Genomic DNA, 16,135 nt, shown 5'->3' on the forward strand with positions numbered 1-16,135 from the left:
CACCCACGACCCCACTCGGATGATTGTCCATAGGTCCCTTTTCTTCCTCAGCTATTTGTTTCAACGGTGACTGCTAGTACTTTCCTGATGACTGTGGCCTCAGCTTGCGTCTCTCTGGTCGGACTTGTCACAATATCTAGAGGCCACTATTGTTGATGTCGCTCTTCATCCCAAACACTCACCTATTACAGGAAAGTGCAGCAATGAAGTCAACTGCTCTCGATCGAATTGACTGCTACTGAGTTCGAAGCGTCAAAATATCCTGTAAAATTGTTATTTCCTCCCATCAAAAAACTTCCCAACGCGCCAGAATGTCCCTTATTTTCCATGTTAAGTAAGTGACGAGACGCCATGTTAAAAACTATGACTGAAATGGTTAAACACTTGCAACGCTGATCTTCAAATCATCGGCCATATTTGTTTATGTTCTTGCTAGGAAATAAATTAGTTCTCAGGTCCTTTTCGGAATAAAAATATGCCAGGCGTTAAATACAAATTCAGTAGTCTTAGCGCGAAAATTTAATAAAAGCAAATCAAAATTCTGACATCATGTCATCGCTCTGCCTCGAAAAATCTCAAAGATTTACTTGTAGGTCTTCTTTTCTTTTTCTTTTCATCAAATAGAAGATCTGTGGTGCTCAAATTGTGTAAGTCATGGTACGAAACACGCTTCTTTGCAGATCGAGCTGTGATCGCCGCCATATTGAATTCTCTGGATATTCTATTGTTCCGGAGTGTAATACGATGTAGCGGGCTCGAAGTGTCCTTGATTTCTGGCGATGGGTTCCACGAATCGTCGTCTTCTTCGGCTTCAAACCTATTTTCCTGAACGGTTATCCTGAGGCCGTGAACTTCCTCGACTTTCTTTTTCAACATTTCAGACGATAATTTATTATTGATCGCGTGATGATTTCCATTTATTGCGCGAAATTTTGATTTCATCGCACGATAAATCTTTTTGATCGCGCAATAAAACTGAATTTAAAAAGTGGATAGCGTGTTCTCTATGGGCCACTATCACCACTGGCTTGATGTATACTAGTTCATTCTCGCACTCACTTGTAACTCCGATCTCACAATCAATCAACGCAAATCACCAGGCACATTTCTGTACTTCCGTCACGAACATACAAATTCAATGTAACGCTTTGGTCACGACACCGTCAATTTAGCATTTTAAATTACCTTGTGCTAACTCTAGAAAGGTATAGTGAGCATTAGGAAGAATCCAATAAATGAACACGGTTCTTATAGACACTTAGTTCGCGTTTGATCACATCCTTTATCATTATAGATAAAGAAAATACGGAGTCCTTGTTTTCGGGTATTCGTTTTCGGGTCTTCGTTTTATCGGTCTTCGGTCTTTGTTTTCGGAGGTCTTTGTTTTCGGCATAAGTGGAATCAAGGTCCTGTTTCGACACGTGCTCATACGTGCTATGTGGTAGCGATCTCGGATTTTGTCTCTGATGCGTGGTCCTATAGCTTTATTACAGATCCCACATACCATAGTTAATCGATTAACTATGCACATACCAAGTCACGACGCTGATGTAATTTGCATTTGTTGTATTTGTGCGTCATCTCTCGTCATATCCTTTCGATAATCGCTCCCTGAAGACGTGACTTTCAGCGGATCGTGAAGAGACCTGAGAACTGGCACAATACTTGAATGGTTCGTGTTGTCCCTCGTACTCCAACGTAACCGATGATTGAGGTGTAGACAAATGACTTTGTGCTCGGAAACCTTCACTTTAATGACTGGCCTTTTCCTTATTAGCCAAGCCTTGGATTTGAGATTCTTTGGAGTCAGAATGGTTTGCATTGCATAAATATATCAGAAGGCTTCTATAACAGGAAACGATCCGCGCCCTATGGTGAGTCGATTTTTAATAGTCATTTATATAACAATATGAAATTCGCTTGTTGCCGATCTTACTTCCACCGAGTTAAGGAGCTTGTTGTATCTACAGCTTTACAACTTGCCTTCGATTATGAAGAGCGTCTCCCGTCATCTGCATGAAATTTTCTCACTTCGCTATCCGGTAATATTTCGGTATATTTTTTTTGTAATCATGAACGGGCCTCTTAATATTAACACGGTTTCTACACTTTGGGCCGGTATTCGACACAATCATGCACGGGCCTCTTATTATGAACACGGTTTCTGCACATTGAGCCGGTTTTTACCCTTAGTTTAGCCGTTGTTCAACAAAACCGCGTTCTTAGCCAACGAATATTTTATCTGAATATTTAATTAGTAAAGTTTCCGCACAGCCCCATACTATTGTAAAACAAATCTGTTTTCCCAACGGAAATGTATTGTTTTTGTCATTGTTTTATTTGTTCAAGAACTGAATGCATAATGTAGGATGGGGCTGTGCGGAAATTTTACCGTCCACTGCTTGCATAAATCCATAATTTGGGTTTGGACCCGGTGAAACCATGGAGGCATGATTCTCATACAAGGTACAAAGTTTTTAAAAACGAAAAGGGCTTGGATGAGCTTCGCAAGGTTTCCATTCCACTGGGAAAAGTGGTCTCATACCAATATTGAAAGTCGATATTAGATGCGTAAATTCGCTTTGTCCTATTGACTGAATGCAAATTTTATGTCACGCAATGATTCACCTTGAAACAGCCGAATGGCAGCCGGCATATTTCATAGAATACTCCAAGATCATGCCATTTTTTGTGCAAAGAACAAAATGTTTGTTTAAGTTGAACCAAACGGGTGCGTTCGGAAGACCTTTCATTGTTGATTAGTCACATGATCTGAAATGGGTAAACAACAGTCGCGGCCATTATAAATTGACTGCAAAGCGTAGAAATTATTCGATTATCGCTACGCCTCTTAAACGCCATGATATTTCCATAAATTCGAATTTGAATTTTCTAACCCCAAACCCTTAAGCTTCAGAAGTTAAACATCCATGTTATGTTTCCTCAACTGCTAATCGCATGAATATGTCCTGTTCTCCAGGATTAAGTGGTCAGTGAAATAATTTCGTCTCGTCTCGATTTCTTGAAGCGATTGTTGTCTTTCAGTTTCTTTTAAAACAGATATGGAATTTAAGAATAAACAAAGATCAATAAAATCTTGAGAGTAACATCTAGTACCAAAGTGTATTCTGAACATTTCAAAGACGAAGATGTTAAGTTTACAGACAGCCAAACTAGGAGATTGAAAGATGACTCATGTCTTTTGTTTTATGGTCATCAGTAGGCTATTTCCAAAAGAAATAGTATTTCGTTTCCAGCATGATAATGTTAGGCATGAATGTCATATGGTCGGAAAGTTAAGGGAAAAATGATTTACTTCAATGCCTTGGAAAACTCAGGGAATTTTACTTTGAGCTAGGGAAAATTGAAATCATTAAAAGAAACCAGGGAAAGTGAAATTTCCCCCTGGCTCATTCTAAAACTTCATAACTGCTATTGACTAAGATATAAATAAAACACTTTCAAAGTGATTATTGATTGTTGCAAAACATTTATGCCAGCAGTTTTGACAGTGGTAATGTCATAACTTCTAGAGGTCTTTCGTCTCCCTCTTGCCCTTCAACCTTCTGGTGTCTGTCCCAATGCCATAAAACATTTGTTCACACCCTCTCTCCTGAGTATGTGTCTTAACCAGTTCCACCTTCCTTTTCACACTTCACAGCTAATTTCATTGATCTCTGCCATTTCAGTTACTCTCTTGTTTGTCGTTCTTTGCTGCCATCTAATCCTTAGTATCTGTCTTGGGCATTGGCCTTGGGCATTGGCCTTGGCCTTGGAAACTGTTCAGCTTTCTTTCATCAGTCTTTGTGATTTTCAATGTTTCACAACCATATAGCAGGACTGGTCAGACTAAAGTCTTGAATAGGCATATCTTGGTTCTCCTTCCAGTTCCTCTGGTTACCCACACCTCCTATAGCCTCTGGGATGCACCTCATGCCTTCTGCGGCCTGTTTCTAATATCTTTCCTGCCTCCACCTTCCTAGTCTACAGTAGCTCCAAGATATGCAGACTCCTTAACATCTTCCTCTTCTTCACTATTCATCAAAATGCTCTCCCTGTTCCTTGCAAACTTAGTCCTAAGTGTCTTGCACTTTCTTGTATTAAGTTTAAGGCCTACGCTGGCTGCTTCCTCCATCAATCTCTCAGTCTTCTCACACAAGTCGTTAAACTTAGATGAAAGTAGTGTGATGTTGTCTGCAAAATCAAGATCCTCAAACACTGTTGTTAAATTCCACTTTATTCCTCTTCTCTTGTCTGCTGTTCTCTTCCTCATGATCCAATTCATGGCAAGTAATAATAAGAATCCTGAAATTACACATCCCTGCTTTACTCCCGACTTAATCTTGAACCAGTCTGATATATGTATATGTTGACTATCACTCTCACCATCTCGTGCAGAATTCCACAGCTCCCCAGGATGTTCCACAAGCTATCTCTTGACTATTGAAAGAGCAAGTTGTCAACCACTTAGTTTGTTCCCAATAAGAAAACTGACTTTTGGTGACTGATTTAAAATGTTTAAGTTAACTTAGTTGGCTATAGATTGCTCTGCTTGCCTCAAAAATCACATGCCATATTTCCTCAAATAAGCATCCACACTCTAATAAGCACCCTCCCCTTAATAAGCACCCATTGCCTAGGTCAGATGAAAGATTGGTCAAAGGAAAACCAAAGAATTTATTTCAATTGGTGTTAATCTTTTTTCCAAGATGGAATGTCATCTTTATCATTTTATAAAGAGGGAATTTTATTGTGGCAGACAGCCCCCTGTCCTTAAAAAAAGGCATTTCTTCCCAACAAATATGGAAATCAGAAACCTCATGTGTAAAGCACCTGTGTCTTGCAGACACTTACAAATTGATCAGGAAAACTCTTACCTAAAAACCAAGGAGAGGAAAGAAGAAAATCCCCAGAGGTTTTAAAGGTCTTGCTGCCCAGCTAATGATTATGAGTCATTCAAGCTGATTCAGAGACACATGCAAGATCCTCCTTAAGGGAAAATTTCTTGTTGTGGATGAACTGAGTGACCTGCTCTCATGGATTCATCCCTGACTCGAGACATCAGTGAGTTTATATGTATCATAACCACTAACTCAAACTGGGTTTGGCTGAGCAAAGATTGTGTCCGGGAGTCCTGGAACTGTCATGGTCAATAGCAGCTTATATAAAAATAGGTATGCAAAGGCATACATGTGTCTAGTGCGAGCTAGTTGCTTACATGTACTTCTTTTTTTTGTGGCATACAGTTGTTACCTCTTTCGATCTATCCCAATCATAGCAGACGTTTCGGAGCTTAAATGGAAACTACATATTCTTGGAATAATTTAAATTTAAGCGTAAAAGCGACGGAATTAGTTTTGGGGTAACAAAAAATGCAATTCTCAAAAGCGTAGGGAAAGGCCCGAAAATGAAAACAGAACTTCCTAACTTCAAGTGAGACTCTGCGATATTTGACTATTTTTTGGACTGATAATTTTATTTTTTTAAGTGTTCATATGTTTTTAAGGTATTATTAAATCGAAGATTTTGTCTTTAAATTATTCAACTTCCAGAATCTTTAACACAACGCTATGGCCATGAACTTATGTAAACAACGATGGTGCATATATCGCCCAGGTCTTGTAAGTTCAAGAAATTCCTTGGTTTTTTCGTTTTTGAACGGTCTATCTAAGACTTTTTGGAATAAAGATATATTTCTTGCTTACTTTCCTTGAATTTTATCAATAGCTTTTGGTCCAGAGAAAATATTATAGGGTTTGTATTCACGTGAGTGTTAGTTTCGAAGCGTGTAGTTCGTGTACTTTTCTCTTGTCTTCTGTTCTGGCTTCTTTTTAACAATTAATCCCTCATTAGTTAATGATTATTAATTAATAAGTTTGCCATTTCAATCACTTTCTTTTGAGCACATGTATCAGATATTGTATCTCATCTTTTATCGTCATTAGTTGCTGCTGTTACTTTCAATGTTCATCTGCTATCGTTAGGAGCTAGACAAAAGTAAGTCTTTCTTTATTTTACATTTACGATATTTCCCTCTCGGTCTGTATTGACTACATTGGTTTATTTCTCGCACTCAGTTCTCTTTATAATCGTCTCATTGTTAGTTAGGTATGTGTTGCATTTCCCAGGGTACTTTCTTAGTTTATGTACTGCTGTACTTTTTTTTTCAGTTGGGACCACACAAATTCAGCAACAATCTTTAATTATAATCTCGTAACCTTCAATCGCAACTTCCCCCTTTTCATCCGTATAATTCAACATGATTTCACACCGATTACTTGATTCTAATTTGTAATTTTGATTACATACTGCATTTAATTAATCCTTGTTTCTACTGTGCATTCTAATTGTCTTCTCCCTTCTACAAGTAACTTTTGGAGGAACAGAATGTGTAACAACTTATTAGGGACCTCTGCACGAACCATGAATTGCGAACAAAGAATTTGCATATCAAACCATGTGGTTTTAGAACCTTTCTTTAGAGGAGAAATGTTATGAAGATGGCCAGTAAGTTCATCCTCCATTTTTCAGGAACAGGCTGTAAGGGAAAAAAATGGGATAATACATGAAATTACTGGTATTGACACAAAGACTTAAAATGAGGAGAAGGTACTTAGATTTAAACAGAGAAATAAGTATATTTAGTTGTTATTATATAAACTGGCTAGGAAATTGTTTGCTACTATTGAGAGAAAGGGGAAACCAAATAAAATTGGAAAAAAATTGCAAGCTTACCTCTATCCCTATGTTTATTCTTTGATGGAAAAAAGTGTAAGAAGGTTGCCAAAAAGCAAAACAACCTTCAGAATTGCATTATAGTTTTAGGTTATCTTATTGAGGAATTTCATTGAGGAAAATTAGTATTTTTAGATCAGTTACTTGACAGTTAACTAACTGACTTCACATGTGTGCCTATTTTCAAGTTTCTATCCTTCAATTTATGCAAAAACACTGGCTTGTGATCTGAAAAATTGGAACATCTTATCAATACATGCATAAGTTATGATGATGGATGTCAAGTGAATTTCTGAATTAATCTTCCTACATTGAATTCTATTGGTACTTTATGACATTCTCAAACATCTTACATGTGTATTCAATTTTTAACAACATCAAGTTTTAATCAATGCACATATTGCTTTATGATCAGTGAAATATGTTTCCAGAATGTGTACAGTCACTTGTGATTCAGGCAAATTGATAATAATAATAATAATAATAGTTAATCTTTATTGAGGATGCCAACATCACAGAAAGAGTGGTTTACAGAAGGGTCCTCTAAAGGTAACTACAAATCAATATAATTACGTAAAAATGTAAATATAAATACAATCGAAAAATAAAACAGAAAAACATACATTATATTAAAAAATTAACACTAATTTAATTAGGATAGGATGATACCAATTGTCTGTAATTTTTCTCTCTTATAAACAAGTTATTGAGGGGAACTTTCTCTTTTTGAATTAAGTAATTGACATTAAAATCCCCAAGAAAAACATTAAAATCAGAACAGCAACTATTGAGAATTTGGGTCAATGCTAGACACATTTGTTGGACTGACACTTTCGGTGACCTGTACACACCTATGATATTAACATGGGGAATGGCAACAACTTTGATAATGGTTATTTCTATTCCATTGGTGTTTTTGGCCAGTAGATATCCAGGCTTAAAGGGGATTTTAGTGTATACAGCTGTTTCACTAAAGGGTCTTGTAGTGAGTATTGCAGATTCACTGTCATTTCGAAATATAGTATACCCACTTATGGCATAGCTGGCATTGCTATCTAAATGGTACAGTCTTGTTTCTGAGAATATATTGATATCCATATTTGAATAGTTTAGGTCACTACGTATGTCTTCAATATGTTTATGCAGAGATCTTGAATTAAGGAAGCAAATTTTAAAAGTATTTGGGTCTAATTCATAGATCGGAGTATTAGAAAGTTTGGTATGGTGACCTGTGCGTAACTGCTGCATGTGAACTTTAACATCATGATTAACAGCTATTTTACTTTCAGAAAGGTCAGTTATGTAAAGTCCATCAACTGTTGTTACTCTGCTGAATCCTACACAATGCACATGAGGTATTGCTCTTTTGGTGTTAAAGTTAACAGCTATTCTAGTTTCTGTGTCACCCTGTGATCTATGTATGGTTTTGGCTGCTGCAGGTCTTAATGGAAACTGCTTTCTTACAACTTGGGCTGTTCTGTTTCTTCCTACTGCAAATTGTGCAATGATAGGTTTGATAGGAGTCCATGTAGCTTCAATTCCTTGCAAATACAATTGCTTGTTATCATATCTAGTTTTTTCTCCAACATCAACATGGTCAAACTGTACCCAAATTATACCAGATGGTCTACTTTTGTCATATAATGTAATCTTTTTGATAATATTACTTGCCCCTTTTGTGATACCATCATCAGTTCTTACATTTAATGCTATCTCTGTTCTCTCACCCTCAGCAAGTTGAAGGTTTGAGGCTAACTGCTTGGTTTTTCTAGGATCTAGGGGTATTTGGTTTAATATCTTACTTCTGAGTTCTGGAGAGTTTGCACCTATAACACTGTCTAAAGCTCTAATGGTGTATTTATCACCAGTAGCTGCCATATGGACTCTATTGTTCCACTCATCTACTTTAGAATTCTGTGTAAAAAAATGGGGAATATCAGTTGGGTAGTCTCTACAATTTTCTGAAATGCATCTCTCTTTAAGTTTGGCAATGTCATCTGTAGTGTGATTACCTTCTCTTAATCTGTTAAGAATTTCAGCGAATTGTTTACTTTCTCTCTGCCTCATGATTTCTTGTAATTCAAATATGGTAAAAAGTTCTTTCCAGAGGTTGGGAGCAAGAGCTCCATACTCTGAGTCCTTCATGTCTTTAAACACTTATCTATCCATAACTGGTTCTAGCTGGAATAAATCACCCAGTGCAATAACACTAACACCCCCAAATGCCTCTTTGCTGCCTTTAATATCTTTTAATCTATTGTTTATTTGTACATTAAACATGGTATTTCCTACCATAGATATCTCATCTAGAAATATTAGTTTAAGTGCATGAAGTTTGCATCTCAAAGTGTTAAGTCTACTAGAGTCTAGTGGTTTGTCATTCTTAAGTGATTGGCATGCTGGTATTTGCAAGGTACTATGTATTGTGTTACCTCTGATAGAAAAAGCAGCTTTTCCAGTAGGGGCAAGCAACAATATTTTGACTTCTTGGAAATCTTCTCCATGTCTGGAGTTATTAATAATATTTTAATGCTGCCTGATATAATGCTTTGACAAGATGGGAATTACCCACTCCAGCTCCTCCAGAGAGAAAATAATAAAATGGTTTGTCTGATGTTTTAATAAGATGCAAGACATGATAAAAAAAACTATTTTTGCTTTTTATTTAGTGTTTGTACTAATTGTCTATAATCATTGTCTTGCAGCTCATTTAATATTAGTGGTTCAGTACTTGTTGTCACAGAAGGAATTCCAACATCTTCTGATAGGTCATAGTTCTCATTGAAGTCAGGATGTAGGTCATGAACACCTTCATACTCATCTTGGTATTCTATATTTTGAGTAAATGGTGCTATTGAATGAAACTGATCATCACTCAGAATATTATCATTTATGTGCTCCTGAATTTTATCAATTTCATCGCTGTAAACAGCATATTGTTTCATTTGGTCATTTATGGCATCTTTCATAAGTAAAAATCGGGCCTTATAAGAAGAACAATTGGATATTAAGTCAGTTTCCTCATTTCTTCATGATGTGAAGAGCATAATTAACGGTAGTATTTCTCTGGGTCTTTTTCTTTGTTAAACCAAACACTTCTAATAATTCTAGCTGATGATCTTTTTCTATTTGTTTCCTTATTGCTCCTACTTTCATCAGGAAGGGTATCATCATTTTCATCAATGCCTGTTTCTAAAGGAAGTTTATCTGTGTCATTTTGAAAAGATTTCTTTACATAAGGCTTTTGAGACAAGTCATACCATGCTACCCAATCTGCTAATGTTAGGTGTTCAAGGCTGAAGGACGTTTTACATATCTCTGCAACAGACCAGTTGTATACACTTCTTCACAATCATCTTCCATTTCTTTCATTTCATTAAGTTGCTTGAGGAGCTGCACTCTTTCATCGGGAGGTGCAGTATTTATGAATACCACTCGTTGTGATGACTTCTTCATAGGGAGCTGGAGAACAATGTATACAGCTTCTTGTGCACTAATTTCAACACTATTTAAAAATTTGTTTCCAATATCCCTGACTTGTTGCTTGATGTTAGAATTTTCTTTCCTTGCTTGTGCACATGCTTGTCACAAAAGTTTACTCATTCCTTTTTGTGCTTTAGAAATATATGATACTATATACATAGCACACGCATAGATGTCAAGAACAAATTGAATATCCATGTTTGCTCTCCATGCTTTAAGGCAAGTTGGGTTGTAACTATTAATTCTTAACTCACTTGGTTCTCTTTTTAAAAATATAGTTGGAGAATTCAAAGCTGTCCTGATAGCTAATCGATAGTTATTTTCAGTAATACTTAGTTTAAGAAGCAGCTCCTCAAAAGTAATTGATTCACCATCCTTTAAATCATTTAGTTGCTTTTTAATAGTTTTCCAAGTTTCTTTATGTTTTTTAATTTCGTGTTGTGATATATCTGAACCTAAAGGATACATGATTTCAGTTGCTCTCATAGGAGGTTGCGGGTAATTAAATTGACATTCACTCTTTGACTTCTTTCGACATGTGTGAGAATGCCTGTGAATTTGTCTGTTCACTAGTTTCTGCAGTTGTGGGTCATCAATTGGCCATTTACAACTTACAATCTGATCAATCAACGTTGTAACAGTTGCATCATCATCAATTCCAAACACTGGTGCACTTTCTAGCCATATAAGCATATGGATATGAGGTGAACCTCGTTGTTGAAATTCTACTCTATAGAACCAGTCAGATATCCTTCCTAGAGGTTGGCACTTATTCAAGAGGAAGTTAGTGAGAAATTGACTGATCTGATAATCAAAATGTCTGGCACATGATACTGGGTCACTTTGAATTAACCTACATTTTTCATCCCAGTTCATATTTTCCAGATGAGTATCAGTGTACTGTTTGTGGTCAACCAACTCTCCAAGTATTCTGAGCAAATGGATCCACTGAGTTTCTGCTGAAGAGAAACTACAAAATAACACTGAAGGCTGGTCCTAATTGTCTTATCATGGCAAACAAGTCTTTCTTTGCTTTTTCAAATTATGGTAGGGAACCTCTTAATGCTCTAAGAAACTGAAATCCATCATCATGATGAATCAATTTCTCTAATGCTCCTTCTTGTTTAAGTTGTGCTGCATTTAAAGTTCTGCTATTCCCTTTGCACTTTCTAAGAGCAACTTGGGAATTTCCTAATAGTATTTTCATTTGCAGTTTCTTTGTTTTAAAGAATATGTTTTCAACACACATAGCCGCTCTTCTATCTGACTGCCTCAATTCAGATTTACAAATGTCACTGTAATGCACGCTAACCAATCTCTCTTTATTTTCTGAAGCCTTTCACTCGTTCACATTGAACCGTGCTTCGAAAACTGTGGCATAATGAGAAACAAACTTTGAGGAAATTCATTATAAAGACTCCACAAAAGACCGCTTCACTTACCTACTTCACCATCCACGCGTGGGTTTGACTACGCACAACGTCGAAAGAAAACATTACCTTTTCATCGACTTGTTGTTTTCTTCGCGTTTCCAAATTCCATTGGTCTCGACTATTCCTCGCTCTGTTTTTTTCTTGAATGGGATTCGTCGTAGTTTTTTCGTTTCCGACTCCCCGCGATTATAAATCGATTTGTTTACACATTTTTTGGTTAACATTTTCTTTCCCCCTACATGTCGACCATCACAAAATGTATACTTTCATGTGGCCTTACTAGTATGACCTCGTAATTTGTGGTATATGAAGTATTTTTCGAAATTTTTTGCACTCTTCCATAGGTGTCTTCGTGCTAAAGCACTAGACACCAAAAATGTCAGTGCAATGGCCATCAATCATGCATGTCACATGATACTTAACAATTGCGCTACGGTTATTTTTTCAAGGTGAAAGAGTGCAGAGGCAAACCAACTCGTGTGACTGTGGCTTGTTTGCACCAGCATCTGTTAAAGATTTTTGTCATGGCATTGACCCAACAACCTAGTGATATGACCAAGAATTATATGTAGGCAATATGAAAACTACCTGGAATTAAGGGATAGTAATATAATAATATTAAAAACTTTATTTTAGTGTCAGAAAAAATAGAATTTTTCCAGATTTAATTTTCTAATAGTCCTCCTAGAGCCAGCTAATGAGTCTGAATCAATTCCTTCCCATGCCCATACATGTGAAGATGCAGCAGTATGCCTTTTTGTGGAAATCTAATACATTACAATTCTTTAAAATCAATCTTCACAGTTTTTTTAGCCATGCATATAAGTTTTACTCAGCGTTGTGAATTGCGATTATATAAACTTAACTACCACGGTTGGGTCGGGTCATTTGTATGGATTTCCAGAGAAAAGAATTTTTTAGAGGTACCGTTCATGAACAAGATCAACCGAAACCGGGACGCCAGAAAGCCAACAGAACAAACATTTGCTGACATGTCATATTCGAAATATCGCTAAATCTAAAAGACAACAAATTAATCAGTTTAAAATTGCCAGAAGCTGGCCGACATGCTTTTCTTCGTTTACGTTCAACCCGCATTACCAACAATCCAAGAAAAGATGACGATATCGCTCATTATGCAAGCTTTTCGGGCCCTTTAAAAATGGCTCCCGCTTAGTAAGGCTTGTGTGAGATCATAACTTTTAAGCTGGGTAACAGCGTTCATGATAACTTGGTGAAAAAAATGGTGTTCAAGCAATGATAATCGAACCTCAATACAAGCTAATACACTAACCGTTACCAACATGTAAGGTATCTTTCGAGGTTTCATACGGGGAAATAACTCCTGACAACTACAATAATCTCCCATATGTTCCCTGTAAATTTTCATCTAGTGCCACCACAAATCCTTCGATCTCTGCTTGAGTAACAAACGAGTCCAAAAAGTGGTCTTCGCATTCTCCCTTCGAAGGTTTTCCTCTCGTAACAGCCTGTTTTTGGATCAATTTCCCATAGTTTGGAACAGGGAATTTTTCTCCTAAAACTGCCTACTTTTCCTCTATTAAGTATGAGCAGGGGAGCCAATTATTAAGCTTTAAGTACGACGAAATTCTCGCACAAATCCAAGCAAAAGAACACCCAAAAGAAGGAAATCTGTTCGCCATTTTGAAAAACGTAACCAGGCCTGTAATCAGAGAAGGAAAAAAATAATTAAAAAAAAATAAAATAAAATAATAAATTAAAAAAATAAAATAAATAAATAGACTCAAGATGGGTAGGGAAGAAGCGGTAAAAGAATTCAACTTTTATGTAATTTGTTGGGAAGTAAAAACGTATTTGTAACGACATTTCGTTCCAAATAAGACAAGTAAGTAAGCTGAATGCTCCATATGGAAGATAGGAAAACAAAGAAATATGTTCATTCACTATCGGCTGAAGAAAATCCATTTAATTGGGCATTATCGTTATGAACCGTGAACGCTTGACACTACGGCCCACCATTTTGGATGCATCTGAGCATACGTCAGCGAGTTTCCGCTGGATTGCCTCTTAAAATATCGTGGGAGCAAAACGTTACCTGTTACCACGCCCTGGTCTTAGTAATTCCGTTTCCAATAATTTGTTTTACAATCCCCATTTGGAGCGAGACACAGTTTGCTTGTTTTCTTGGGAGACGTTATTACTAATGAAAATTATGGTTTTCTTGATGTTTTATTGTCGGACATTAGTTCTAGCTGATGCCATTCTAATCGCTTCTAGGTGGAATCTTGACAGAGAGAATCTTTAACTTAGCAAGTGGGACGTCTAGCTTCACGCAATCAGTACTCGACGCTAGGTATGTTTCGTAAGCTGAGGTATTTTACCATAGTTCTTCTTTCAAAAATAATCACGTATCGTTGGAGGCTTTTAACTGTTGGAGTTATTTTGGCCACGTCGGTCTTAGGTATTTTTCTCAGCTTCCGTCAAACTCCGCATCTCAGACAGTCTGGACCTAGTCGCGAATGTAAAACTTGGAAAGAATCTCTACAGCACAAAACTACTCTGATAACAAAGACTCCATGTGCAAGGAACTACTTTCTTCTCATCCTAGTTTCATCTGCACCTGCAAACCAAGGTAGAAGAAATCATATTCGTCAAACCTGGGGCACTGATAACAACGTGTCTCCAATGTGGAAGACATACTTTCTGATTGCGCAAACAGAGAATCAAACACATTCAGATTTTGTCCATAACGAAGACAAAGTCTATGGCGACATAATTCGCGCTGACTATTACGAGAATTACTGGAAACAGAGTTTTAAGGTTATGATGGCCTTTGAGTGGGCATCGCGATATTGCAACTTCTCGTACCTCCTAAAGACAGATGATGACATATTGGTCAATATCGAAGACTTTATTCAATTTTTGCAGAAGAAATCAACTCCCAAAAAAGAACTTTTCGTAGGAAAACTTCATCACAACCCTATCGTACGTCGAGAGGGGAAATGGAACGTGAGTTACGAAGAGTACAACCACACTCACTATCCAGATTTCTGTAGTGGGGCCGGCTTTGTTATGACCTATGACGTTATCGAGTGCATTGTTCCCTTGTTCGACGTGATTAAGCCGTACAGGATGGATGATGTGTATTTAGGAATGCTTGCCCATGCATCTGGCGTGATAGCAGAGGATCATGTTGGGTTCTTTATGCCAATTGATGATTATGACGACTGCATTTTTAAACCAAATGTTCTTCTGCAGCACAGAGCGACTGGACAGTGTTTAAATAAATTACTTCGTATTCACAGTAAGGACTTTCTATATGGCATAAAATTGGGTTCATTTTTTTGATAATTTGTCGATTTAGTTAATCATCATTTTACTAGAAAAGAACATATGGGTACAAAGTATTTGGTAACAGCTGTATTGGCAGACGATCGTGTGTCTTGTAGAACGGGCGATTGGAGCAATTTTAGGGTCTATATCCACCAGACCATGGGTAATCTAAGAGAACAGTAACATATCTAAGTACTCATGCCAGTAGCTGATGGGTAGTAAGGAAAAGGCTTTCAGCCGTTGTTCATAACTCTGGCATATCAGTCAGTAATTGGCCATCTCGACACAAACCCTAATTATCTTTTGTATTCAAGCACAAGTGGCACTAAATTGATCGGAATTCATTGTAAGGTAGACTTTCAAATGAGAACTTAAATTAATTACGAGTAACGTTTGTTTTTGTGCACGAAAATGCACAGAATACAAATTGTCAGAACGTTCAGTCAGTAACGCTGGAGAATTGAAGACTTTCGAAAAATTAGGTTTTCATGAAGTATCACCCAAAGCTGCGTATTAAAAAGTATTTATATAATAAGCTCATTTATGCATGCATTCTGATTGGTTCTCACTTATGATCTATTGGAGGACAGACGTATAGATGACGTCATCATTAAAACTTTTTTAAATTCTCTATTATATAAAACAAATAGATTCCAAGTTACCGTGCGTCTGTTCAGTAATAGATCACAGAGGACGTCAAAATGTGGTAAGAACATCAGTGACACACTCGGCTGCGCCTCGTGTGCCACTTTTTTGTTCTTACCACATTTTTACGTCATCTGTGATCTATTACTGAACAGACGCACGGTAACTTGAAATCTATTTGTTAAATAGTAAGTTGCAGTATTCTACGATTATACCACAAAGGCTGATTGAAATGCTCTCGAAATTTGTGGATACTAGCAAAGGTTCATGATAATTGACCTTCCCACTATTGAAAATATTGCTTGTGAGAGAAATAGAGAATAAGAATGAAGTACGTTCATTTGCTTAGAGAAAGACCAAACCATAAATGAATGAATCACAGACTGGTTGATGTGTTGATTCTATTTATGAATATTTCTGGCAGTTTTTTTTCCTGATTAAGAGTATAAACTTGTGTCGATGTCAAGCAAACACATTGTTGATCATGCAAACAAAACTCACGATCAAATCAAGATGACAGGCAT

At 36.9% G+C, this 16,135-nt stretch overlaps 2 protein-coding genes and 1 long non-coding RNA gene across 9 annotated transcripts; 1 reads left to right on the forward strand and 2 right to left on the reverse strand.

Annotated features, from left to right (window-relative positions):
• Positions 1 to 1,410: 1,410 nt before the first annotated feature.
• On the forward strand, positions 1,411 to 15,992 carry LOC131798183 (beta-1,3-galactosyltransferase 5-like). 5 transcript variants are annotated; one of them, XM_066163317.1, is made up of 5 exons: positions 1,411 to 1,874; positions 5,553 to 5,621; positions 5,946 to 5,997; positions 6,532 to 6,609; positions 13,911 to 15,992. In XM_066163317.1, exon 5 carries the CDS (start codon positions 13,989 to 13,991, stop codon positions 14,979 to 14,981), a length of 993 nt encoding a protein of 330 aa, XP_066019414.1. In that variant the 5' UTR covers positions 1,411 to 1,874; positions 5,553 to 5,621; positions 5,946 to 5,997; positions 6,532 to 6,609; positions 13,911 to 13,988; the 3' UTR covers positions 14,982 to 15,992. The 5 variants fall into 5 exon arrangements, with proteins under 5 accessions (XP_066019414.1, XP_066019416.1, XP_066019415.1 ...); XM_066163319.1 differs by having other exon boundaries at positions 5,553 to 5,997; XM_066163318.1 differs by lacking the exon at positions 6,532 to 6,609.
• Positions 6,406 to 13,889, reverse strand: LOC136279488 (uncharacterized). 3 transcript variants are annotated; one of them, XR_010716903.1, is made up of 3 exons: positions 11,661 to 13,889; positions 11,076 to 11,174; positions 6,406 to 6,538 (listed from the first exon to the last, which is right to left on the reverse strand). It is a non-coding gene; the product is annotated as an uncharacterized lncRNA (long non-coding RNA). The 3 variants fall into 3 exon arrangements; XR_010716905.1 differs by having other exon boundaries at positions 11,076 to 11,177; XR_010716904.1 differs by having other exon boundaries at positions 11,076 to 11,188.
• LOC136279464 (uncharacterized) lies at positions 6,597 to 9,223 on the reverse strand. Its single transcript, XM_066163298.1, has one exon. It carries the CDS (start codon positions 8,878 to 8,880, stop codon positions 7,384 to 7,386), a length of 1,497 nt encoding a protein of 498 aa, XP_066019395.1. The 5' UTR covers positions 8,881 to 9,223; the 3' UTR covers positions 6,597 to 7,383.
• Positions 15,993 to 16,135: the final 143 nt, after the last annotated feature.

Source organism: Pocillopora verrucosa, chromosome 3 (genome assembly GCF_036669915.1).
Source record: "Pocillopora verrucosa isolate sample1 chromosome 3, ASM3666991v2, whole genome shotgun sequence".
In the NCBI taxonomy this organism is placed as follows: domain Eukaryota; kingdom Metazoa; phylum Cnidaria; class Anthozoa; order Scleractinia; family Pocilloporidae; genus Pocillopora; species Pocillopora verrucosa.

Excerpts from the sequence above, each read along its gene's own strand:
- LOC136279464 (XM_066163298.1), bottom strand. The coding sequence starts at position 8,880 with ATGAAGGACTCAGAGTATGGAGCTCTTGCTCCCAACCTCTGGAAAGAA.
- LOC131798183 (XM_066163319.1), top strand. The coding sequence starts at position 13,989 with ATGTTTCGTAAGCTGAGGTATTTTACCATAGTTCTTCTTTCAAAAATA.